This window comes from Lissotriton vulgaris, chromosome 1_2 (assembly GCF_964263255.1).
Source record: "Lissotriton vulgaris chromosome 1_2, aLisVul1.2, whole genome shotgun sequence".
Classification (NCBI taxonomy): Eukaryota; Metazoa; Chordata; class Amphibia; order Caudata; family Salamandridae; genus Lissotriton; species Lissotriton vulgaris.
Genome location: NC_141686.1, coordinates 336,441,840 through 336,469,066, shown reverse-complemented (window position 1 = coordinate 336,469,066; position 27,227 = coordinate 336,441,840). Strand labels below are relative to the sequence as shown.

General features: G+C 45.1%; 1 protein-coding gene across 1 annotated transcript in view; it reads right to left on the bottom strand.

Moving 5' to 3' along the window:
* Nucleotides 1-1,060: 1,060 nt before the first annotated feature.
* LOC147736695 (lectin-like) overlaps nucleotides 1,061-27,227 on the bottom strand; it is a 123,934-nt gene continuing 97,767 nt past the window's right edge. The window contains exons 3-5 of the mRNA XM_086953811.1: nucleotides 3,021-3,161; nucleotides 1,478-1,589; nucleotides 1,061-1,158 (exon numbers count right to left, since the gene is read on the bottom strand). Coding sequence (XP_086809937.1) covers nucleotides 1,061-1,158; nucleotides 1,478-1,589; nucleotides 3,021-3,161 — 351 coding nt within the window. The remainder of the gene's footprint in view (nucleotides 1,159-1,477; nucleotides 1,590-3,020; nucleotides 3,162-27,227) is intronic.

Genomic DNA, 27,227 nt, shown 5'->3' with positions numbered 1-27,227 from the left:
GGAGAGTCCTCATATTAAATTTAATTGTGTAACTCTTAGCTATTTTTGAAACCACAAATTCACATCACACCAATCTCCACCTAGAGAAACTCTACCCTACAGCTCACATTGACCTCTTATGCTCAAAGGACCTCCTCGAGGGGCCCGTAGGTCATTGCAGCACAGTCCCAATGAGGAGCTGCCTGATGGTGAAGCATGACACCCACCCGGGTGTGTGAGGGCTCTTGCTTCTGAGCAATGAGATCCCCTGATCTGTTGCTTCAATTTCTGTGACCTAGATCCTCCCATCCCCTCTACCCCCAGGAACTGCGTGCCTTTTTGTATTACATAGCATCCTATGGAGCCCGCATGCTGGACCTTTAAGTGCTCCTCGTCCCCCTCTATGTTCAGAACTTACAAATGAGGCTGGACCTACGTGGGGAGGATTCCAGTGGCTGTGATTTCTGTTTCACGAGGGCTCACAATGTATGTGAAACCAGTAGGCCTTGGAAGAAGGAAGGAAAGCCAGGCTTGTGGTTTGGTCAGATGTGGTGATCATGTCACCAGGCAATGCACCCTGGGAACATGTTGGGTCCTTCACCCTGGGGTCCTCTGCCCACCTCACAGGGGTGAACACCAATCCTGCAACAGGGGCGCCAGAGCCATTAGATGTGAAGAGCTCACTCCACCCAAGTAAGGGTTGTATCTTAGTGCCCAGTCATCGAGCCACACTCATTCAAAAGTTAGTCGGTGCTCACTGGGCTTCAAAGGGACACTTACACCCCAGCTGCCACAGTGTCACTCTTACACCTACTGTGGCACCTGCAGATCTTCACAATTACCATTTATGATGGCAGAATTGAACAAATCCCAATTTTGTGGCCAGAGATGTGGAACGTAAAGATTGCACATTGAGGTTTGACAGTTAAGAACACACATTATGGGTGAATAAAGCGCCTTGTTTATTTTTATGTTTAGTGTCACTCAGGAACAAGGCCCTAAGGGTTCCTCCCTCCCTGTCCCTGGCGACTGTGCTTCCACCTCTTCGAACTGGCATGATTGGTTGCTTCACATTGTTACATCATTTCACGCAGAAGGGCTTGTCACCAGAAGGGTTGGGGGCTTTACAGATGAAGGCAAGATTACTGTCACACCTGACATCCCCCCAGAGTCCTGGGCCTATGAGAGAAGAAACAAAACCATTTAGCCTCTGTATTGTACTCATTCCAAACATGTAATTATCAGTTCAGAAGTAAATCAGGAGCAACTCAAAACTACTTCTAGAAACTCTGGCACATAGTGAAAGATAGAGAGTCTGCAGCCATGCTTTTCTAAAAATACCTATTGAATATGGGTCCAGTTCAACAAATGTCCATGAATATTTTAAATAAAAGCAGAAATGTATTCACAAAATGGGTGTGAAGCACTGCACTGCTTATGTGAAAAAAATGAAAGACTTACAGGAAAGGGCCTTTGAATGTGGGAGGAAAATACCTACTTTTATAGTTGGAGCATACACAGTGTTCCTGATCCCCTGTGTTGTTTGGCTCTTCCGGGTGCCAGCTCTTGTAGTTCATGAGAGATCCATCTGTCCACACAAAGCGCTTTTTCTGTAAGAAAGAGACCCATTAATGTCAAGGAGCTATAACTACTGGCCCCACGGCTCACCTCATTTGTGGGTCTTTGCATCTGGACCCTCTGCCCAGAACCCATCCTACCATCTGAGGTTTGGATTCTGAAAGGGTGTATTTGACCACTGTTGTTTACCCCAGGGGTGGAAATCTGAGATATGAAACTCAAGAGAGCTTTGAGGGTATTGTTATGACAATGCTGAGGACATCATTGGGAAAATCAGCTAAAGATGGCATTTCACCCTTTTAAATATAGACCATAAACCAGTGCTAGAAATGGAAAAATTAAAGTGAAGGTACCCTAAGCCAGAGGATCTACTTGCTTTTTGAAAGTTTCTAATTCATTTAAAATTGACATTGTATTAACAAGTTACAATTGAATAGACAACCCTAGCTCTTGCATCTAATAGGGCCTCAGCTCGCACGACTTGCATTGATGGGGTTCAGCTCCCCTCCCCTACCTCTTGGTGGGCCTCAGCTCTCTCCACTTGCACTGACTGGTACAGCCCCTGCTCCTTGTTGGGCCTCAGGTCACCCCTCTTTCATTGATGGGGAGCAGCCTCCACTGCCTTTTGTTGAGCCTCAGCTCACCCTAATTATGTAGATGGGGTGCAGCCCACTGTCTCTTGTTGAACCTCAGCTCCCCCAACTTTCATTGATGGGGTGAAGCCCCTCCACCTCTTGTTGGGCCTCAGCTCACCTCACATGCAGTGATGGGGACAGCTCCCCTACCTCCTTTTGGGCCTCAGCACACAACATTTGTATTGATGGGTTACAACGCCCCCACCTCTTGTTGGGCCTCAGCTCACCTCGCTTAAGCTTATGGGGTGCAGCCCCTCTGGGTCTTGTGGGCCTTCAACTCACCTCACTTGCATTTATGGGGTCAAGCCTCCCCCAGCCCATCTCTTGTTGGGGTTCAGTTTTCTCCACTTGCATTGACAGGGTGCAGTCACTTCCCCTCCCCCTTCTGGTTGGGACTCAGCTCACCGCACTTCCACTGACAGGTGCAGGCTGCCGGTGCTGTAAAATCGTGGCAGAGATTTTTGCACCCACTTTTTGCAACAGGCTCAAAGGGGGGACAGTTGGGCTACCATGGGCTTTGTCCAGGCAAGACAATTGGGACTTCCTGGCAATTTGTAGAGGAGTAAAACAGAACAATATTTGAGGTCTCAATGGCTCCTAAGGCCTCTAGACCTGGGTCCACTGCACCCGATGCACTACTCATAGCTAGTCCCCCTGACCTGACTCTAAGCCATCATGTCACATTTCAATTTGTTTGGAGGAAGGTGAGAAGTGGTTGGGAAATTTTCCTTTTCAATATCATGTTTCTACCTGAACTCCCAAAACCATGCCCTATTTGTAAGATTTGCCCCTGACATCCATTTAAGACCATGTAATGGAGCACACTACCTTGTAAAGGTCCGATGCCCCAATCCAGTAGGCACTATGAACACCTGAGAGTGAGAAGGCGAAGGTGTTCAGGAACTCCATGGCCTCTTTACTGTGTGCAGATGCCAGGTGTGATCCTAGGGCGAGGAGTTGGCAGAACACCTGAAAATCAAAGAGGACAGGGTGAGTGTTGACTGAGCATCAGAGGGCTTGTGAAAGGCACATTCTTGAACTGGGTATCAGGATGCCTGTGTGCTTTCTTGTGTAATGTCCCATGACGCCTCCCCCTGAACACTCCTAATAGGGTTAGCGCTGGTTCCACACTCATGGTTTCATGGTTCAATCACTGCACACCAAGTAAGAAGAGGAGATTGTGTATCTGCACTAGGGTGACCAACTGACATGGAGGCAATTTCTGGATAGAACTGTAAAAATTTCAGAACAAAGGCCCAGAATTCAGGACAAAAATTCAGGAGAAAGGGTCACAATTCAGGACAATAACTCAGGATAAAGGTCAGTTTTACAGACACATCAAAGGAGAGGCCCTACCCCCCTATTTTATCAGTGCATTTTTTTACTATTTTCTACATAGTATACATTCACTATGGTCTTTATGTGACTGTCTCTAGGTATGCTACATTCAGGTGGCAAAATATGTCCTTGTTCAATTGTAACTTTATGACCTTGAGGACGGTGTCAAGTACATCACCCCTATCCAGAATTACCCAAACTTTCTTGAAGAAATGCAACAGCAAAGTAGCAAACTTTGATTATGTTTCTAAACATTTCAAAAACAAAGCCGATCAGTTTGGGAAACATTAAGGTAAGTGCCTCACCTCAACCTCCAGTCAATGTTAAACCTAAATCAGATTAATGTGGCAGAGCAGATGGTGTGGTCGACAGTCTTACACCTAATGTCAGGATGTGACATACCCACAGTTTGTCTGTAGTCTGACAGCACTAGAGTGTGTGTTGGGGATTCTACATTCAGCTCAGAACTGGGAGACCAACGTACCAGCCAAAGAGAACTAAAGAGCAGGATTAAATTACAATTAGATGGACCTGCCATGAGTATCGAAAAGTATTGTGTACCTGGGGATTTGTCTCAGTAGAGAAAAGAGAAACAGAAGAGGCACTGTCAAGGGTTGAGCAAGCAGCACCCACCCCGGGGAAACTCTGGTAGTGCAACAAGCTGCTGAGTGTGCTTGTGGAGAGTGAGCAGAAGCCAGACTCCTTGGAAGGTTGTGCTGCTCAATCACCCCCTCTGTCCATGTCTTAAAATGGTTCTGCAGTCGAGCTGAGCCCAAACCAGTGATCTGGCTCATCCTTCCGGGCCACCGTACAAGCAGAATCTTAAACATATTTGGGATGTAAATTACACCAGCAAAATATCAGAACATGATAAATATTGCACATTGTAGAAAGTGTTTCTTTAACATATGGTAGTGTTTTCACTTTTCTGTACAATTAGAACCCAAATTGAATGGGGAATCAGTTACCTTCCAATAACTAGCACAGTTTGCTTTTTGATCTTCTCTTCCCCTTTCAGTAATGAGCCCCGCGGCACTGGTGAAGATGGTGGTGCTACCCCAATTATTGTATTATTTTGAAAACCTTCAACTGCTCATCCCTCATTCCTTTTTCAGTCACTTCAACATGCACCATATTTGATTTGGGTACTAGGGAGCCACCAGTTAGCTGTTACCACTCTAAAGCTACCCGGGACTGCTGTTGGATAAGCCCTTCAGGACTTCGAATGCTTATATGTAGGTGCACAGCATCTTTAGTGGCTTGCTGGCTGTCTGTCTGTCTGCCCCCTGCATGAGATGAGGCTTACCCGTGTAGACTTTAAAGAGTGCTTACCACACTACACATTGTTTCCTACTGACCAATCTACCGAACGCCACCAGGGGTTAGCCCACACAGCCTCCGCATCCACAATGCAGCACAGGAGACTCCCTCCCTTCAGCTGGGCAATCACAATTTTGTCTTTTAGTGGAGAGGCTAAAATTACAGACAAATTGTATTGTATAGTAATTGCATCGTAAAGAGTCAAAGCACTTTTTCGACGAGTACCACACTACTGTGGAATCCATAAATGATTAGTGGTGAATTAGTATAGCAAAAATATAACAGTCATTTGAGTGGTGGATATGTAAGTCAGTCAATTATTTGGTTTGAGAAGGATAGTGGAGGAATAGAAGAGGGAAAAAAGTTTTTATTTATATAGGGCTTGCCATCTCTGATGAGTTGAGGTGCACGCTACTCCAAATCCCATAAAGGATTAGTGGTGAATTAGTATAGTGAAACCTGAAAGTGATTTGAGTGGTGGATTTGATAGTCAGTTATTTGGATTGAGCAGGATAGCGAAGGGATGGAAGCTGGAAAAAGTTTCATTTATGTAGCTCTTGCTACCTGTTACAAATGGGGATCTCTAGTTGACACAGGTAGGTACCTTTGACAAAATGGGGACCCTGGCATCTAGTCAGGGTAAGGGAGTAAACTCCTAAAATAACCCCAGCTCACCCTCTTGGTATCTTGGCACAAGCAGGCAGGCTTATCTCAGAGCCAGTGTGTAAAGCATTTGTGAACACATACAGTAAACAAGTGACAAAACTACAGATCAACACCACACAAGTTGTATATTAAAAATAAGTATCTTTTACATAGATTTAACACAAGACCATAAAGAACAAAAATCCACAATACTGTACTTAAAATGGTAGAATTAGCTTAGTTCCCTTAAGATGGTAAATACAACACTTTGAGTTTAATTTACTTTAAGATTCATAATGCAAAACATTGAATGGGTTGGAAGGACGGTGATGGATTAAAGATCTGGTGCAAAGAAACAAAGATGATGCTTTTCTCTTAATGTGACACACTTCCCGGTGATGCAGCAGCATCTGCAGCGATGTCGATCCTCTTCTCTGGTGGTGTGAGATGCTTCACACGATGCGAGCCGCGACAGGCTCTACGACACGCTTCCCAGTAATGCGGCGGCATCTGCTGCAACGTCGAACCTTTCTCCTGGTGATGCGAGTTGTTTCCACAAAGAAGCGAGCTGCGACAGGCCCTGCAACACTCTTCCCGATGATGCGGCGGTGTCTGCTGTGACGTTAGTCCTCTCCTCCGCCAATGAGCAGTGACAGGCCCTGTGACACACTTCCCAGAGATGCAGCAGGGTCTGATGCAACGTCGATCCTAGTCTCTGGCGATGAGCCGCAACAGGCCCTGCAACACAATTTCAAGTGATGCAGCAGCATGTGCTGTGAAGTCGATCCTCTCCCCTAGCGATAAGAGGCGCATCAATGGCCCTGCGATGACTCAATGATTCTTCTGCGACACGCTTCCTGGTGATGTGGCAATGTGTGCTGCGACCTCGATCCTCTTCTCCATCGATGCGAGTCGATTCGTGTTGTGAAGCGGCAGGGGCAGTTCGGTGACACGCTTTCTGTTCTTGAGTTGCGCTTCCAGCTTCTTGCAACATGTAGTTCCTCAGAAAGTCCAGCATAACTGCAGGCACTTCCAAAGAACTCTTGGGGAGCTGGTGGGTGAAGTCTGTTGTTCCTGAGACTTCAGCAGGAGGAAAGCTCTTTTCCCAAGCCCTTGGAGATCCTTACAAGATGAAATGAAGTACACAAAGTTCCTCTCTCCTTTCTTTGGCAGTTAGGCAACCACTGCAGGCCAATCTCCCAAGCAGCACTTCAGTTTAGGGATAGTCTCTGCTCAGTCTCTCTGGTTCCACTCCTCAGCAAAGGTTTCTTCTTGTTGTCCAATGTGATCTAAAGTCATGGTGTTTGGTCCCCTCTTTTGTACACAGATTCTCTTTGTTCCCTGAAGGCACAGAGGCCTTTGCCTAATCCAAACCAGATCTGGTCAGTCCTGGAGCACTCTGTTTACATGACTCCTTCTTTTCTTTCACCGTGCAGGGCAGGGACATCAGACGCACCACAGCAGGTGGAGCCAGCAATGTGGGGGGAAGGCACAGCCCTATTAAGGTCCCAAGTGCACCTTCTCCCCCCATCTACATGTAGATCTCTTTATTCAGCCCTGTGCTGACTCACCCTGTCTCCTGGAATCCCCCTGTCATTCAATCTCCAGACAAGGAATACAGAACCTAGCAGAGGCAGGCTTAGATAGTTAGACAGGAAAATACCTTCATTCTAAAAGGGGTATTTTCAAACACAGAATCTTAAAACCAACTTCACTATAAGATGTATTTTATAATTCTGAGTTTAGGCATCCTAAACTTGAATTTCTACCTAGTTCTCTGAGTAAGTTAGGATTATAAAATGAAATTATCTATCTGCCCATTCTGGCCTATGGGGAATAGGTAGCCTTGAAATAGCGAAAAACGAAAATGTCTGTAATTTAGTATTAGGGCATGCCACACACATTAGGGCTTGTCCTACCTTATACTTACTATGCATGCTGCCCATGGGCTGACAATAGGGGTGTCTGACATGAAGAAAAGGGAAGGTTTAGGTACTAGCAAGTGGGTGCACTTGCACAGTCAGCATGGCAGTACCAGACTGCACACCGGCTCTGCAATGGAAGACCTGAGACACACTTTTATCGGCTGCTTCTGTGGGTGGCACAACCAGTGCAGCAAGTTGACTAGCAGCATTTGGTTTACAAGCCCTGGGCACAATCAGTGGACTGTACTAGGGGCTGACCAGTAAACCAAATCAGCCAATAATGGAATCACTAATCCATACGTCAATTTACAATAGGGAGAGCATATGCACTTTAGTACTGATCAGCAGTGGTAAAGTGCCCACAGTCATAAAACATCCAACAACAGGTCAGAAGAAATACAGGAGGAAGGCAAAAGTTCAGGGCTGACCCTGAAAAAAGGGCCAAGTCCAACACTACCCCTGAAAAAGTGCTGACGAGCTTTTCAGAGAGTAGCGTGCTACTAATCCATCAAGGATTAGTGCTGAATTATTATGGTGCAAATATGAAAGTAATTTGAGTGGTGGACATGCTAGTCTGGTATTTGGATTGAGAAAGATAGTGGAGGGATAGAAGAAGGGAAAAGGTTTGCATTTATATATTGCTTGCTACCTCTGATGAGGTGTTTCAGTGCTTCTTTAGTGAGTAGCACACTACCCTAGAACCCATAATGGATTAGTGGTGAATTAGTATAGTGAAATATGAAAGTAATATGAGTGGTGGATATTTTAGTTATTTGGATTGAGAAGGATAGTGGAGGGATACAGGGAAAAGGTTTGCATTTATAGTGTGCTTGCTACCTCTAATGAGGTGTTGAAATGCTTTATCGGCGAGTAGCACAATAATCCGGAACCCAGAAAGGATAAGTGGTGAAGTAGTATAGAGAAATATGAAAGTAATTTGTGTGGTAGACATATTAGACTGTTATTTGGATTAAAAATGATAGTGGAGGGATTTAAGGGGGAAATAGGTTTACATTCATATAGCGCTTGTTACCCCTGATGGAATGTTTAGGCGCTTTTTTGGTGAGAAGCACGCTACTCTGGAACCCATAAAGGATTAGTGGGTGAATTAGTATAATGAAATATTAAAGTAATTAGAGTGGTGGATATGTTTTCAGTTATTTGGATTGAAAAGAACAGTGGAGGAATTTAAGAGAGAAGGATTTATATCTATATTGTGGGTGCTCATTGCAGTAGGAGGAAGCTTGGGGTGATTAAAAAGGAGGGGGTAAAAGTCAGAGGGAAGGCTTTAGTAAGGCTTGTTTTGAAGGATTGGAATAGTAGGAGAGGTAGAGGAGGGAAGATTCTAGAAAAGGTTATTTTGGGGATCATAGTAGTGGTATGGGGTTTGGGATGAATAAGAGACTGGAGGTAGAGGATATATTGATAGAGGTATAGGGAGAGCAATAGGGTAGTGCAGTGTAAGGAGTAGTAGATTGAGGTTTGAGATGATCCATAGAGTGGAGGTAGAGGAAATATTGAGAGTGGTACAGGGTGTGAAATATGGTAATGCATTGGATAAGATAAATGAGAGGAACAGTAAATCATTTATTGATCCTTAATTTAGGGAGGTAGAATATGTAGATTGAAAATGCATTCAATAAACTCCGTCTTTCAAGTGTTCTTTAACTTTAAATTAATGTAATTGATTATTTTGTTTTGTTTGTAATGCAATAGTGAAGTAATTGTAAATAAAAAGTTTTGATAAATGATTTGCTTATTTATGCAGTCACTTATATACTTGTTAAAAACATGGAATTATGTAACCTTCAGTAATATGTAAATTTGTTAAGCAGAACTAACTGAAGTCTTTATTTTTATGAACATAAATATTATACACATTAAAAGCTCTAATTATTTGTTCTAACTCTTCTAGCTAGAAGAGAACTCTGCATTAAGTGGATTCTCCCTATTCCTCCCCCAGAACATGAATGGTTAAATTCAATTCCTAGATTTGCAAAAATAGATAGAGCAATTCACTTTAACAAGAGAATGAATTTCTGGAGTTTCTGGGATAACGGGGTCAAAAATTATCGTCCTCCTTAAATCTTCCTATATGTGTTGCCTAAATAGTCTCATAATATATGTAATTTCGATGCAATTAACTATGTATATTCTTTTTGTTTAAATATCCTCTCTCTATTTGTTATTCTTTGGTTTATTTATCCACTGATTAAGCATCAGTAAATACTGGATTCTTTCACATAACTAGTGTCTTCACCAAGATGTAAAATCAAATAAGAACCTGTAACTAAAAAGGAGGAAAGAGTAAAAGCTACATAGAAGAGGACCCCGTGATGGTTTTCATCTCCTCCCAAGTGGAGAGTCCGGGTTTCCTCTTGGCTGGAAAGTGAGAATAGACATAGCTATCTCTTCTTTCTCCATTTATATACTGATCAAACATATGAGGATAAAAAAATATATATTATACATGTTTCTATAAAGCAATACACATACATAGGTACATATCTATAGTACAAGTACATGTTTATACACAGAGAGAGATATGCTGTATATTTCTATCTGTTTGCGAATGGTTCTCATGAGGGAAAGAGCCAATTCTTGAGTAGTTTTCTGAAGATAATATGGTTATCCATGGATCATAGGTTGGAAGGTAAAGGGTTTTATAGTTTGGCTGCTTGAATAGAGAAGGATGTGCCAGCCATGGGTATTTCATTGTACTTTGGGATTTTGAGGTGAAGTGCCACTCTAGAGGTTCCTTTGTCAAATGTGTTTCATTATTTTATTCCTGATGAAGAGTGGTTCCTGTTTCATGTATCACTTTGTGGTTGATGCAGAGCAGCATGAACGTGGATATTTTGGCAAACCTGTAACCAATGCAGGGCTTTCAAGGCAGGGTACAAGTGGTCTTACAGCTTTATAAGCTTTCTAGAGGCGCATGTCACGAAAGTGGTGGACTGTTGTTTGGCCATTATTCATTCTCTTAGGAAGATCTTCCCTCTACTACCCCATCATGCACGCTCCTTGATAGCACAGAGCACCATACTCAGTTGAGTTGACAACTACAATGCCTTGCTCCTTGATTCTCCAACATTTTTAGTGGAGAGGATGCAGAGGATGCAATCAACTGCAGCTAAGTTGGTACTAGGCTGGTCGAGACGGTCCTCCGCCTCTGGGGCCCCGGTGGAGTTCCACTGGCTCCCTGTGACACAAAGAATTAAGTTCAAATCACTTTGCCTAGTCTTTAAAGCTTTGCATGGAAGGGGTGCTATTTCCCTCCAAAGCGCAAATTTGAATGGTATGCCCCTGGCCGAACTTTGCGTTCATCTGGGGCAAAACTGATAAATAAAAGTCCCCTGTTTCAAAAAAGTTAGAGGTGGGGGCAGATCATTTGGGATCTCTGATGCAAAGCTCTGGAAAACCTTACCTCTTGAGCTGAGACAAATCAGTGAACTCCTGCTGTTAAGAAGCAATCTAAAAACATGGTTATATCCTAAGAATTAGGGCCTTGTTATAGTAAGTTCCTGCGGAGGTGGTCATAGAATGAGCTACGAGCGCCAAGATGCCTGTTAGTGCGCTTTAGAAATGCAATAAATAAATAATAATAAATAAATAAAATTATAATTAAGAGTAGTCTGGCAGCTGAGTTCCGAATTGGTTGTAGTCTTTTCATGGTCGTTAAAGGTGATCCATGGTAGAGGATAATTGGCGTAATCAAGTTTGGACGGAACTAGAGAGATGGTAGCCTGCATCTTGTCTGGAAATCCCAAATGGGGGTAGATTTGTCTCAGAGTTTTTATAGTAATCAAGCTTGATCTTACTAGTTTGTCCTCTAGGGCCTTCATTGATAGCTTGGAGTCCATGGTCATTCTGAGGTTTTTTACACACTTCGATACTTTAAGCCATGTTCCCATATCATCAGGCCAAGCGACGAGCAGGTCATCATTTTTATAATTGTTACACATGAGTATTTCCATTTTGGAAGCATTTAATTTGAGATGGCTCCACGTCATCCATTGATCCACGTGTCAGAGACAACTGGAAATAGGCGACTTTCCAATGTCTTTGGGGCATTTCAGTTAAAGGAGCATTTGCTTGTCATCTGCATATTATAGCACATGAGGTGAAATTGATTGAGCAGTGCTGTTAATGGTTTTATGTAGAAGCCGAAAAGTATGGACGAGATGATAGAGCCTTGAGGGACCCCTGCTTTTGTGAAGTATGGTTTGGATGAGAAAGGGTTGTTATGGATGACATTAGTTCTGTTGTGAAGGTAGGGTGTGTTCCAGTCGGGAGCAGACCCCTCTATGCCGACTTCGTTGAGTGTTTGTATCAGACTGTCATAGTCAACAGTGTCAAAGGTAGGCTGACGGGGCCAAGAGAAGTAGCCCAGTAACCCCGTTCTGGTCAACTGTGTTCTTCATGTCATCCCAGATGGCAAGGATGGCAGATTAGAGTGCCTCTTCCTGGACTGAATCTCGTTTGGAAGTCTAAAAGTATGGTTTTAACTTCAATGAATTGTGATATCTGGGGCTCTCTCTATCAGTTTGGCCAGGAAAGTTTGTTGGAAGAATTGTTTTGAAGGCTTGCGGTGGGCATGAGTCAGAAGGGCTGCCGGCAGGCCTGCTTGCTTTGACCAGGTCCATATAAATTCATTGTGTGAATTTGTTTGCAGGAACGAAGAGGCTGGGTGAGAGTATTCTTGGATTGTTGTTCTGGAAACGGGTCAGCGCTGGTGCTTTTGTTTTAAGTGTGAGTCCAATGAGTGAGTCGAAATTGGCCGTGTAATTATTTGCCAGTTTGTCTATGGATTCTTAAATAACAGGATTAGCTCTTTCTAGGCAATTTGGTTTACAAAATTAATTGAAAAGTTTGTGGAATTCTTTATTTGCACATTTAGCATTTTGAATTCTGTCTCTGAATAGTACTTTTTCTGAGCTTTTTTGATAGGTGACTTGTATATTCTGTTAATTTTCTGTAGGAGAAGTGTGGCTCACTGGTTAGAGGCGGCAGACCCGTAAGCAGAGGATGGCCCGGGACCAGGGTTCGATTCCCGACGCGGCAGGGTCGTGGACCAGGGTCAGCGGACTCGATAATTCTTGCCTCGGTGCCTACTCTAGTCAGAAACCACACTTGGCAACTCTGGGCATTAGCTTGCCTCATCTTCACAACGGCCCCCCAGACCGCCGGGGATGCTTGGTCGCACCTTAGAGATACCCATCAGGGACCATCTCTCAGGGTGAGCCAGGACGGGTTCCCCAGCGGTCGAAGCGTGGAGATACTCCTCCGGGAGTCAATTCCTAGCGCTATATAAACCCGCAAATAAATTAAAAATTAAATTAAAATTAAATTAGGCTAAGTTGGTCTTGATTGGTGTTTGCTTTTAGCTAGGCACGTTGCAGCTTTCTAATTTGTTGTTTTAGCTCCTTTATCTCAGGATTTCTTCTTTTGTTCTGTTGTGTCATTTGTAGTGCTTTTAGGATATCAAACGCTTCTTGTAACCACTCATACCGTTTTCTAAGCAAATTAATTGTGTCTAGATCTGTACTGGATGTTAGTTGTTCTTTTAAGCATTCAAAATCGAATTAGTCTATAGTTAATAGCTGGATGCATGTAAGGTCATTGGCGGCTCCCCAATTGAGGCATGGGGGCATCGTCCCACTACTTTCTCGTCGTGCAAGAAGGCAGAAACATAGATGTAATAACTACCATTTTATGTTTCTGCCTTCTCGCACGGCGAGAACGCAGAAGTGCCTGGTTGGGGGTGGACAGTCCTGCTCGAGGACAGGGGGGGTGGCTTGCTCAATGTTGTCCATACTGACTGTTTGGGGACGGCCAAATTGTCAGTATGCACAACAGTGAGCAAGACACTCTCCCCCTGCCCTTAAGCAAGACCGCCCACTTTCCCTTTTTAGGTCGAGCCTAGACGGAAGCAAAGCGAAGCTTTGCTTGCTGTCTAGGTCGACAACTTATGTCATCACTTTCAGGGGAATGTGGACAGCAGATTGTTACGAGCGTCTCCTGCCGGAGATTTGTGCTCGTGGGCGCGCTTTGGCGCCTTGGCTGCTTGTTGCGCTTTCATTCAGGTCTAACGTGCGCGTGTCAGTTTCGCTTTCATTTATGTGAAAACGTGCTCGCACTCTACAGCCCCCGAAGCCACACCGCATGTGAGGATTTCACAACGCGGAAAAGGCTTGAAGGAAACGTGCTGGCACTCACCAGAGAGGTCGGCTCGGGCCCCGCCGAGCAGCAGGAGGCAGGCGGTGATCAGAAGCGGCGGCTCAATGGCGTCTGTCTGACTGCCGGCGCGTGCCCCCTTTCAGCCTCCTCTACAAAGCGAACGCGGAAAAGGCTTGAAGAAAACGTGCTGGCACTCACCGGAGGGGTCGGCGCGGGCCCCGCCGAGCAGCAGGAGGCAGGCGGTGATCAGAAGCGGCGGCTCCATGGCGTCTGTCTGACTGCCGGCGAGTGCCCCCATTCAGCCTCCTATACAAGCAAATGTGGAAAAGGCTTGAAGGAAACGTGTTGGCACTCACCGGAGGGGTCGGCGTGGGCCCCGCCGAGCAGCAGGAGGCAGGCGGTGATCAGAAGCGGCGGCTCCATGGCATCTGTCTAACTGCCGGCGCGTGCCCCCATTCGGCCTCCTATACAGATGCGTAACATAACAAGGACCAGTGCGTCCCTCCTACGAACTGAGCGAGCGCGCGCATGCCCGCCCCCCGCAGAAAGAGAGTACGGACAAGGACCCGGATCTAATATCAGCTGCGCACGACCCCAGCTTGAGAACAGCGAGCAGACCAGGGCCATGGAAGTAGAAGAAGGACAAGGGCCACGGGGCCGCCTTCGCTCGTGTATCGCTTTGTGTGAGCACAGAGGCAGTCTACGCTGCCAGGTAACAGTGAGTATTCCCAATATTCGGCGTTGCTTTGGGGGTGCCCAGACACTCGTCTCCCAAGCTCGGGTGTCTTTTCGCCGCAGCACAGGGCACTGCTTACACTTTTTATTTTCAGTGCGCACTTTGATTTTTTTCAGCAGCCCTGCATCCCTGTGCTATGGCAGTAGCCGCCGCAAACACCGTGACATGTGCAGAGACGGCGCCAAGTCCACTCTCACAATCTCCTCACTGCAAAGGGTATCATTTTTTATTTAGTTATTTATTTAATGCGTTTTTATATAGCGCGGACTTTACCCGAAGGCGTCAGAGCGCTTCACAATAGGAACAGAACTGATACTTGTTTTACTACTTGCTACTACTTTTCCTTGGTGAACACGTCGCCAGAAGCGCATGCCTTTGAAAAGAATCCCCCACTTCCCAGTCCCTCCACTGTGCTCTGACAGTGATCGTAAGATAGCTCAGCGGGCTGTGCGCCTGCCAGGGTAATCCAAGTCAGAGATTGTTGGATTTCCAGCTGGCTCTGCTCAGCAGCTCAGACTTCCAGTCTTCACAGGTACCTGAAATGGTAATGCATTATTAGCAAGCACTTGAGCCCACTTTAGTTTGTTGTGATTTAGCCGTGCATGAATAGTGATGGCTTGCAGAATGTGCGTGTTGGAGCTACGCACAGTGCACGGCCCCTGCCTGCTTGGAGTATCACAGCGCCTCCTCTTGGCCATAGGCAGGCTCTTGTGTCGTGATGTTTGTTACATTTCCGTTGGGCAAGCGAGGTGAACACGAAGGACAGGCTGTTCGCTCACGGGGCACTCCCCACCAACTGCTTAGAACTCTACAGAGGAGCTGTGCAAGTGGAAAGCAGTTCGAACGGTGTGCTCTTGTGCAAAGGAAGAAATGCTCCGACAGCCCGTGTCTGGAAGGCCATTAGGACAGGGGCGGAGTCAGACACTTGTCAGGCGAATCCCTGGTGCCTTGTATCAGAACCCCCACGCAGATGCCAACAGTTATTGCCGAAGCCTTGGTGAAGAAAGGGTGTGCCCCAGTGGCAGACTAAGTTCAAGTCTGCGATCGCTCTCCTTTTCTCTCTCTGTGTTTCTCTCTCTTTCTGACTGTCACTCTCTTTTTCTTTTCTATCTCCACTTTTGTTTCTCTTTTTGCCCCTCTATAGTTTCTCTATCTCTTTTGCCCCTCCACTGTCCCCTCGCTTTCTTTCTCTCTCTCTTGCCCCTTCTCACCATTTTATCTAACTCTCTTTCTTGATCTTTGTATTACTCACAACCTCTCTTTCTTGCTAGCTCTTCTCCATTCCCTCTTTCTAAATCTCTGCCCTCTCCTTTCTCCCATCCGCACAAACAAACCGATGCGCTAAAGGCCAATAAACTAGATTTGTTAAGATGTACTTGCATTTTCTTTAATTCGACAGAATCTAGCCTATGAGCTCCTCATTTACATAAAGTACAAGCGCCGGATTTTATTCGACTGTTATGGCAGCGGGTTTCAGTGGACATAAATCAAATGCAATAATGTTGTTGCAGTTTTGTCTTGCTTGAGCGGACTTTGAAGCAGAGTTAAAAGTATTATGCCGCACAAACTGCACTGCCTAGCAGTAGCTGCGCCTCCTACATTTGAATGACAGGTTTGCGAAATTACGTGATATTCCCCTTGATAAGGAGGAGTCAGGTTGGGCAAAGTACTGTGAATGAAAGAAATCGACTCATGAGTGAGGCTTTGTTATTATTTATTGCTACCATAAACTTTTGAAAAATGTCAAAAACATATTCTGTGACGAACGCTGGACCGGTATTAGCTACAATAGAATTTAACACAAGTTAGTGCACCCGGAACCAATCCAGTGTGACACGCCGGTTACCAGGACGTGCTGGAGGTCTTATGAACCTTGTAGATGGATCTGGAAGTCTGCACAGAGATGGACCATTGACAAGGGAAAGTGTTGGTTGCATTAGCATAACTCCAATTCTCTCTCTTCCCCTCTCTCTCTCTCTCTCTCTCTCTCTATCTTCCTCTTCCTCTCTCTCCCTCCCTCTCTCGCTCTCTCTCTCTCTCTCTCCTCCCCCCCCCTCTCTCTCCTCCCCTCACCCCCAGCACGGAATACAGTACAACTGTGATCACAAAATTCTTAAGCACCCTGCAACGCTGGGGATTTACAGGAATCCAAACACCAGCGTAAAGTACTCGAACAACGATGACGTCTGTCTTATAAATGTCACAAAAAGATGTTAATATTTCAATTCTGTTCTTGGATTTTCGTGAAAATACAACACATATTGCATTACAAAAGCTATAGGTGTCACATTTGTGAAAGTTAAAACTATTGGCATTGTAAATGAAAAAGCTATTAATTTCGGTATTTTTAAAACCAACGCATAAATAAAAAATGTCATTTACAACACCAATAGCTCAAACTTTCCTAATGCGAGACCTATTGCATTGCAAATGCTTGTTTCTCTATGTAGACTGCGCATGCAGCCGCCTACATAGAGAAAATGGCCCAGGTGGGGAGTGCTTTGCTGCGCCTCACCAATCCCAACGCTGGCATTGCAGCTTTGTGATTGGCGGAGGGGAGGGAGGGAGGCGGCCTGTGGGTGGCAGCTTCCTGAAGTGTCGGAGAGCTGTGGCGGCAGGAAAATGCGGGACGGTAAGTTTTATTTTAAACCCTTGGATCTGTAAAGGGATAACTCCTTGACACAAAGCCCACTGAAGCAAGCCAACTTAATCCCATGTGTGCAATCAGTGAGGCCATCTGTCTCTGGATGGACCCTAACAAAGTTTGTGATACAAACGCATGTGGCCCTTATCTATATCAGCGCCTGAATTGATGCACAGGTTCGACTTGAATTGCCAAGTGTTGTGACTGAATCTAAATGTTGATATACAGTGTCGCTTTACAACTAGCAAGTCAAAATAGACTTTCGACGCGTTGTTTCGAACCTGTTAAGCAGAGACCTCGACTTTCTCTGACCCATTCCTGGGCAGTTCAGCAAGCCGAAAAAAAACTTTGATTTGTGGGTCGTGTAGTTCTGAGTTTATAATGAGTTAAACATGATTACAAATCTCTCCTCCTGCAAATTTAAAAATAGAACGGGATGAACATCTTACGCGTAAACCTGGGTAACTTGAGAGGGCTCTTAAAATGTTTCTTTTATTTTTATTATAACTAGTAACAAAAGCTGCTATAGTTTTGCAATCATGTTTTGTTTGATTATTTATTGGTGTATTGATATATTTGTAGATCAATTTATTCATAAATATCAGAATCATATGCTGCAAGCATTACCATGCCATCCTATGGGGACTTCAAAGTGTTCTGTTAGTGAGGCATGCGTGAACACGAGTATCTTACTGAGAGAGCGCAATTTGAATAAAACATATATCCGAGCCATAGTTACAAGCACATTGTATAAACGTAGGAATGAAATGTATATCGTAACGTGAAGTTGACGCTTATAGCATAAAGTTAACCGATGTAATCAAAAGTAATATAGGAAATGTAACTGTTTTTACTCTTGAACATGTATTAGATTTAGAAGGCCCGTATACGTAGTGGGCTAATGTCGAAATGTGTAGAAATGCTTACGAAATGTAGAACGTGCAAAGTAGAGTTCATGTACATGTGTAACTTTAAATGGAGAAACGGCGTGAAATGTAACATGGAGAAATGTGCAGAGAACATATACGGCGATGTAACAAATGAGAATATAAAGTTATACTCTATGTAATTTATATTCTATGTACAATGTATTCACTTATACGTAAAGGATTTGCTAAATGCGATTGTATATAAATGTGTGTTAAAGGTTATACTGTGTAGAAGAAGTTTGTAAGAATGTTAGAAGAGTTTAGGTCATTTGTGATTTTAAGCTGACTGACCAAGGGTTCGCAGGAGGGTAGTCCGCTGTATGTAATTTAGTGGGCTCACAGGAGTCGTGAATAGCCTTGCTGTGAACGTGAGAGCCAAGGAGTCTAGTTCTCGTTAGATTTAAGGTGACAATGCCGGACGAAGTTTATTGCCTAAACGTGAGAGGAGACGCTTGGAATTTGAGTCTTGTTTTGAAATGACCATTCACAGGACCAAGAAAGGTTATATACATAGTCATAAAGATTAAAGTTCTGCTGAGGTTATAGACTTTTGATCCGAAATGTCAAATGAAGTCACCAACAAGAAGACGAAGATGGCGTCTAAAGAAGAAGGTCAACTTAACGGACGACGCGAAAGAGACGAAGCAAGGAAAAAGCTAGAAGATGACCTCACGGGGAAAGTCCGTGGTGGGCGTCGAAGGGGCGTTCCACCCACACTGTGATTGTGTATTTTAGGGACAGCACCCCGGGGATAAGATAGCGCAGATGGCATGAGCAGATGTCCAGAGAGAGAGATCAGAGCGCAAGAGAGCAGTAGGCCGAGGACCCTTAGAGAGCGGATGGGTAGGCAGAGAGGGTACTGCTTCTTAAACTTAAGTTACCTTTAGAGGCTAAGAGAGTTTGAACTTCTTTGGAAGTCAAACTGCTGACACCTTTTTAGGTTAGGAACTTGCGAAGTAGGGATGTCACTTAGTATAGAGTAGGGACAGATTTTAACTTGATTATTTTTCTCTTTCTGTAGATGACGCAAAAGAACCACTTCATATCGATGCTTTTAATTTGCTGATTCTTGAACTGACTTTAATTGGATTCGTTTGTAGACTGAGGTTCTTTAGGGAATATATGTTCCTTCTAGTTCCTGTATAATTGTTGAATTTGATCCTGAGAGGATTGTATTTGCAACTTTTCTTAATTTTATATTAAACCTTTTAAACTTTATCAGTTGTAAGTGGTTCTTCAGAGTGGTGTCATTTTATCGGGTTTATCTAACCTATGCGGGGTTTGTCTTTTACTCAATGACAGATAACAAGCGATCCAAAATTTACGAATGAGATAAGTTATTAAATTGATCATAAATTTATATTAAAATCTCATTCCCCGCAGTTGGTAGCAGAGGATGGTTTTCTTCTTGAGGAAGACAACCTAGGTCAGGTCTAGATTACCCCAAGGTCCCTAGTCATCGACGACCAGAAGAAGAATCCCTGCCGAAGACGGTGCTGACGGTGCGTCGAGAGAAAAGCAGCAGAGTCGGTCGAGAGTGAGTATAAGGGTCATGCGTTGTAAGATTGCGGTATTTTATGTTGTACTTGTGTTGTAATGTCAAGCGGAGTTGAATGCCTGTAGTGTGATTGGGGGAAGGTTGTGAGCGCGCGCAACCGGATGAAATCTTAAGCTCCAGGGAAGGACTTAAGTGGTTCGGGTGTATCGAACACCCAGAGTAATTTGACTACCATTGAAAGGGGGTCATGAGGTACCATTGATCGCCCGACAGACCGATGATAGGGGGAGCGTAAGAGTGAGTGTATGAGTAACGGACGCTGGTCGTACGTTTACTGTGTGTAAGTAACCTATCAGTTGAGGCAAGCGTCCGACCGTCAGAGGGAAGACGTTTCGCCAGTTGAGGTAGCAATTACAGTTAGACTGTGGCCGTACAGTCAGAGAAAAGTGATCGCTTGGACGGAAGTAGTCATTTTTCGGTGTATGAATGAAACGCATGCAAGACCGCGAGTCGAGCTGAGAACGGAAGGGAACTGCTGCAGAGAGGGACGAGTGACGTCAGCGTAGAGTCGCGCTGAGATTGGTCGGTTGGCGTAGAACCGCACTGGGATAGGCCGATTAGCGAGAGCCGCACAGGGATTGGTGGTTGTCATCAGGACGTAAACAAGGAAGAGAATTAATAAGAGAAAATCGTAGATTATCAAAAGATGAAGTGTTTTAAGAGTTTAAGAGCAATCTTTAGGAGGAATAGAAGAAACTTATATGCCAGAGAAGAAGCTCCACCAGAAGGCACACCAGCTTATCATATGGCAGTAAATGTAGGCTTACACTCGATACTATGGATCTCCGAGTGGAATAAGCTAACTGAAGGGAATAAGGAACTGACGTTTCCGAGATTCGGAACGTTTAAGCTAGACGTGTTGAACGAACTGAAAGCGGTAATGCTTGCAACGAGACCTCTACCGAGGCCAACACAGTTTGAAGCCCTTAGTGCATGGTTTAGAGCAGCACACGAAAAGAGCGTAAAGAGGCGCCAAGAAAGAGTGAGACGATCAGTAAAGGCAGTACAGGATGCCAAATGGGATGAGGAAGCTAAGAAGTGGAGAGTGCAAAAGATAGAAGCGGACAAACTGTTCACAATGATAGAAGCCACAGGAGAAAAGAAACCTCTAGAGGAAGATGAGGAAAGCGAGACGGAGGAGGATCTGATAGAGAGGCTATTAACAGATAGACCACCTCCGTACAACAGCGAAACCGCAAGTCCCATACTACAGCAAGGGGACGGAGCTAGATGGGGGGAATATAAATCGATCCCAGTAACAGATTGGGATACCAAGAAAGATGAGGAAATACCTCAATCTAGTTCCGAACAGAGAGTAGTGGGAAGATTAGTGGTCCAGAAGGTGCCAGAAACGCAACATGCCAGGTCGTACCAAATGCCAGACGCTTTACAGGTACCTGTTACCATAGGCCCTATTGTGTCAATCTACAACCCAGAAGGGGTCCAGCAGGAGGAACAGGCACAATGGGACAGGGAAAGGGCAGAGATGGAGAATAGGAATAGCATGATAAATCCTCAGAGGCAGATACTAGCACCGATGAGTCGGAGTACCCCATTAGATGCCACAACAGGTCCCTGGGTAGAACAGGGGGTCAAAGAGGGCCAATGGACTTAAGGGGACCAAAACCGAAATCCTATAAGGAATTAAGGGAATACCTGAAAGAATGGGATACTGCCGAAGAGATTCGGAATAAAAGTTTAGAAACAGGAGCAGAGTGGAGAGACCAGGATAACAGGATCCTCTCTCATTGTGGAGCTGGCGAAAGCAGCCCGGAGTGGGAGAGAGGGAGCCAGGAAAGCAGAGGAAATAATTGTCCTACTATCAGCGGCAATAGGCAAATGTGCGACAACAGGAGTGCAGGGTGTGGCGAAGTGCCTCGCGTCACCTTTAGTGAGGGGGAACGAAGGACGCAGGAGTACCGAAATACTTTCAGATGCACTCACCATACCCCGGGTGAAACGGTGCAACATTGGAATCACGGGAACATGGAGAGTCGCGAAGGGTCTCGCCATGCATCCGGTGATCGCGAGCGAAGTCATGAGAATATAGGGAGTCGCGAAACGTCTCGCCATACTTCTGGTGATCAGGAACGAGATCACGGGAGCATGGAGGGCCATGAAGGACCTTATCGTTTATTGAGCGACACCAGACAGCAAGCGAGTTACAGTGGTTTTGAACAGAACGGTGGATCCTATCTCGTATCTGGAGAAACCGAGCCGAAAAGACGGAATGTAGGGATGGGGGATGGAGCATTGTTCCACCACACCCCACGGGAAGATGGGAAGGCTTGGGATCTAGAGAGGTGGGAACAAAGAGATGGAAGGAAAACTCCTCATAACTCACCTGTGTTTAGGCGTAGGGCGCATAGTGGAGGTGAGAGGGGTGTGAGCGAACAACCTAGGACTGACATACTGAGAGCTGAAATAAAAGCAAGACGGATTGATGTAATGAGTTTAAAATCAGACTTGGATGAAATAATTGACGGCACAGTGGCAATAGAGAGGCTATAGCTGTACGCACCAGATGAAATATTGTTCTTATCCAAGGATGTTACTCGGAAAGCAAGGGCAGCTCATGAAAAACTATCCGAATTAGCAGAAAAGTATATGATAGACATGTCACGAACTAAAGCTTTACAGCCCAACCATAGGCTAAATTGCACAGATCGAGATCTAGATGAACGTAGAACGATTGGCCTAAGAGTACACATAAGGGAACTAGTCATGTGTATTAGAATATGGAGAGATCTGGATAGATGGGAGGAAAAATGGTCTAAAAGGGGATCTGTCAGAAGAAGTACAATTGTGAAGTCCCAGGATACAGACCTAATGTGAATGGAAGCTTTCCCTTTGCGAGAAATCGCGTACGGAAACTACGTTCATGTACCTTGGAGTAGGGGGGATTTAGCGGCATTCACTAATTCTTTCCCGAAGCTTAGAGAGAACCCCGTAGAGTGGTACAAGCAGGTAGAGAGGTTCGTGAAGATCTCTAAGGTGCTGTGGATCAATTTGAACACATTGTTCGATATCGTAGTACCCGGAGATTTGTGGACGGCATGCAAACTTAGTATTGAATGGCCCACTTGTGAGCCTCCGAGAGATACCCGGACAAATGGTCCATCAGATAGAGTCATGGAAAAATACGAAAGAGTAATAACATGGCTAAAAGAGAAAGTGCCAGTGCAGGACATAGACTGGGTTAAGATAGATCGAACAACTCAGGAGCCTAAAGAGACAGTTCACGAGTTCTATGAGAGGTTACTGAAAGCATTTAAACAATACAGTGGGTTAGACGTAATGGATCCTAAGGACATAGGACAGTTTGTGTCGAAGTTTGTTTTAGGATTGAGACCAGACATAAGCCTGATGATACAACAGCATTTGATCTGTTGGCAGAACAAACCTTTAGATGAGATTCTAAGGTATGCAAGGTACTGTAGCGATGAAATAGATTCGAAGGCCAAGAAACTCAAGGAAAAGCTAATGCTGGTACAAATGCAAGCAGCTGGAAAGGGTGGACAGCGGCAACAAGGAACAGGAACGCAAGCAAAGAAACAGAGTAATCAGAGCAGAGATGAGGAGGAAAGACCGAGGCCGAGAATGGATATTGCGACACTGAAAAAGACAACGAGGTGTCATCAGTGTAATGAGGTGGGACATTGGCGACGCGAGTGTCCTTACAATGTTGAGACAGGGGAATTAGAACAAGAGGAGGAAGAGGTACAGAACAACGTGGTTAAGGGAGCCGCAGTCCCGAAGGGAAAGTTTATCAAAGGGGGGACTCAGACTCCTCGAGCCCCGTTTCCTCAACCACCTCGCATTACAAATGGAGGGAAAACCTATAGACAAATGCCATTGTTCGTAGGAGGAGAAGAATGCTACTACGTTGATCCTCTTACAGGGCAATGAGTGAATAGGGAGGAAGACTGTACTCTAGGAGCAGCCCTGGAAGTAGATCAGAGAGGACCGTACGTAGAGGCTGAAGTGGCTGGATGTCCTACAACCTTTTTGGTGGATACGGGGGCCACTCGATCCACGCTGAGATCAGCGGTAGTCCCAGGTCTGCCAATATCGGGAGAGAAGATTCAGGTGGTAGGAGTCGCAAACAAGAGGATGACGAATCCTCTGACCGAACCAGTGTCAGTAAAGATAGGGAATTACAGTGACGAACATCAGTTTGTGATCTGTGATTCTAGCCCTGTGTGTTTGCTAGGAAGAGATCTGTTGTGTAAACTGAATTGCACAATACATTGCACACCTGAAGGAGTAGAAGTGCAGACCAATGATGAGGATGCCGATTTTGAGGTTGTAAACTCGCAGGAGTGCGTGGAACTATATCCTACCTTAACAGTGGAGGAGCTTCCACAGGATTTGAGGGAGAAAGTGTCAGCTGAGGTGTGGGATTTTACTGGAGAGGAAATAGGACTGATCAAAGGGGTAGAACCAGTAAAGATCTTGGTAAGACCCAATGCTGAATACCCAAGAACACCACAATACAAGTTGACACCAGAGACGATTGCAGGAATAAAGCCTGTGATCGAATCCATGATTAAACAGGGAATACTGAAGGAGATCGTGGGTAGTCCATGTAACTCCCCGATTATGGGTTTACAGAAGCCTAGTGGAAAATACAGAATAGTGCAGGATCTTCGAAAGATTAACAACATTGTTGTCTCATGTTGTCCAGTGGTACCGAATCCATCAGTAATATTATTTCAGATACCGTTCCAAGCTGAATGGTTTACCGTGATAGATTTGTGCCAGGCTTTCTTTTCGATTCCTTTAGATGAAGAGAGCCAGTATCTTTTCGCTATTAAGCTGGAAGATCGCGTCGTAACATGGTGTCGTATCCCTCAGGGGTATACAGAGAGCCCATCGATTTTTAACCAGCTACTGAAGAGAAATCTTGAAAGTCTAGTACTGCCCAAGAACTCGGTTCTAGTCCAGTACATAGACGACCTCCTAGTTGCGTCAGAAACTGAGGAAGCTTGTAAAGTAGACACCATCACCTTGCTAAATCACTTGGCCGAGAACGGACACAAGGTGTCTCCAAGTAAATTGCAGTATTGTAAGACTGAAGTGCAATACTTGGGCCATAGGATTGAAAAGGGAAAGCGGAAGGTGTCTCCAGACAGAATAGAGGCGATCATGAAAATGAACGCGCCTACAACACAAAGAGAAGTCAGGATGTTTCTAGGCATGGTCGGTTATTGTCGGCAGTGGATAGCTAACTTCTCACTGAAGGCAAAACCGTTATTACAACTGACGCACAAAGGAGTAAGTGATCCGGTACCATGGGACAAGGATTGTTTGATGGCGTTTTTGCAGCTGAGGGAGGACTTATGTCGCGCCCCGGCTTTAGGAATGCCTGATTACACAAAACCATTTTTGCTTTACTGCTGCGAAAGAGAGGGATGCGCTTTAGCAGTTTTGGCCCAGATACATGGAGATGCGCGTAGGCCAGTTGCGTATTTTTCGGCTACATTAGATCCAGTAGCCGCAGCGTTGCCCGGATGTCTCAAATCCGTAGCTGCAACGGGTGTCAGCATTGAACGTTCTGAAAGCGTGGTAATGGGACATCAGTTAGTGGTGTACGTACCGCATTCTGTAGAATTGTTAATGACCAGGACTAAGACTCAGCATCTGACGAATAGCAGGCTCACACGCTACGAGCAAGTCATACTGGCTGCCGAGAATGTGACTCTAAAAAGATGCTCCGTCTTGAATCCTGCAACTTTGATGCCACTTCCAAATGAGATTGATGATGAAATTTGTACAGATCATGACTGCCTTGATGTGACTGAACTATGCACCAAACCGAGACCTGATATTGTAGATGAGCCATTGACTGACCCCGATGAAATATTCTTTGTTGATGGTTCATGTGTAAGGGACAATATCGGTCAGCTGAGAGCAGCTTATGCAGTGTGCACAATTACGAGAGTAATAGAAGCCGCTTGCCTGGAAGGAGTACACTCCGCTCAGGTAGCTGAAATTGTTGCTTTGACGCGTGCTTGTTTAGCAGGCGACAAACTTCGAGTCACCATATACACCGATAGCCAGTATGGTTTCGGGGTAGTTCATGATTACGGGCAGTTATGGTCTCAAAGAGGTTACATGACCTCCTCGGGTTCTCCCATTAGGAATGGAGAATTCGTGAGACTCTTGTTAGAGGCATTGCAAGGCCCGACAGCCATTGCAGTTGTCAAATGTGCTGTGCATACGAAAAATGTAGATTTTGTGTCACAAGGTAACCGCTATGCGGATGAAGTAGCGCGTTACTGCGCAGAACAGGGATATTCTCACACTGATGTAAAAGTGGGGGGAATCCAAGAAAGAACGGAATTGACAATGTTGTTAGATACTGTAGATACGTGGGATGAGTTAAGGAGTGTTCAGGAAAATGCACCAGATGATGAGAAAAAGAGTTGGGAAACAGCGGGTTGTACTAGAAGTGAGATGAACCTTTGGATCTCTGCAGATGGGAGAGCAGTTTTACCAAATGAACTTGTTAGTCCAATGGCAAGGAAATTGCATGGATCAGCACACATAGGTAGAGATGCTATGGTGAGAGTATTCAGACAAACGTGGTTCAACCCGAAGTTCAGGGTAGCGGCAGAAGCAGTGTGTCAGCGATGTGCGATCTGTCAGCAACTAAACGTGGGAAAGAGAACACCAGTCACATTGAGTCACATTGGGAGGTCTGGGGGGCCTTTCAATAGAATGCAGCTTGACTTCATAGAAATGCCTAAATGCAATAGACTCAGATACGTTTTAGTGATCGTCTGCATATTTTCTAGATGGGTTGAAGCTTACCCTACACGTAGGTGCGATACACTTACAGTAGCAAAATTGTTACTTAGAGAGTTAATACCGAGGTTTGGGGTGCCATCCTCTTTGGAATCGGACAGAGGAACTCATTTTAACAGCGAAATAGTGAAGATGCTATGTTCAGCTTTGGGTATCGATCAGAAACTACATTGCAGCTATCGACCAGAAGCTTCAGGGATTGTAGAGCAAATCAACAGTACAATCAAGTCCAGACTTGCCAAAGTTTGTTCATCAACATCACTGAGTTGGCCAGACGCACTTCCAGTGGTTCTTATGAGCATACGTAGCACACCAGATAGAAAAACAGGTCTCTCTCCTCATGAAGTGCTAATGGGGAGAGCCATGAGATTGCCATCGGTTCCGACTGCAGCCCTAGTGAACATCACAGACGATTTGATCTTGGACTACTGCAAGGGACTATCTGATGCCATTAATTCTGTGTCCCTCCAGGTCCAGGCTGCAGAGGTTCCATCAGCACAAGATTTGTGCCATGACCTGAGTCCGGGGGACTGGGTTTTGGTGAAAAAACACGTCAGGAAGAACTGCTTAGACGTGCGCTGGAGAGGACCGTTTCAAGTCATACTTGTGACGAACACTGCAGTAAAGTGTGGAGGCCTGCCAAACTGGATACATGCCTCACACACCCGAAGAGTGCCAACACCTCTAGAAGAAACAGCTCCTCTCTCGGATGAGAATCCAGCGGAAAGCGGAGAAGCCACAGAGGGGGAAAGCCAAGCTGTGGAGGTGATCGAAGAGGCTGAGACTGAGACGGAACAGGTCGACGAAGGTCAGGACACCAGTGGGACCGAAGTCGCCTCAGGAGAAGAGAGTAATTGGGAGATCAAATCAGATATTGAACAAGCAGAGAGTGACCAAGAGACAAGTCCAAGAACAAGGAGCAGGAGGACAAAGAGTGACGAAGCTAGTTG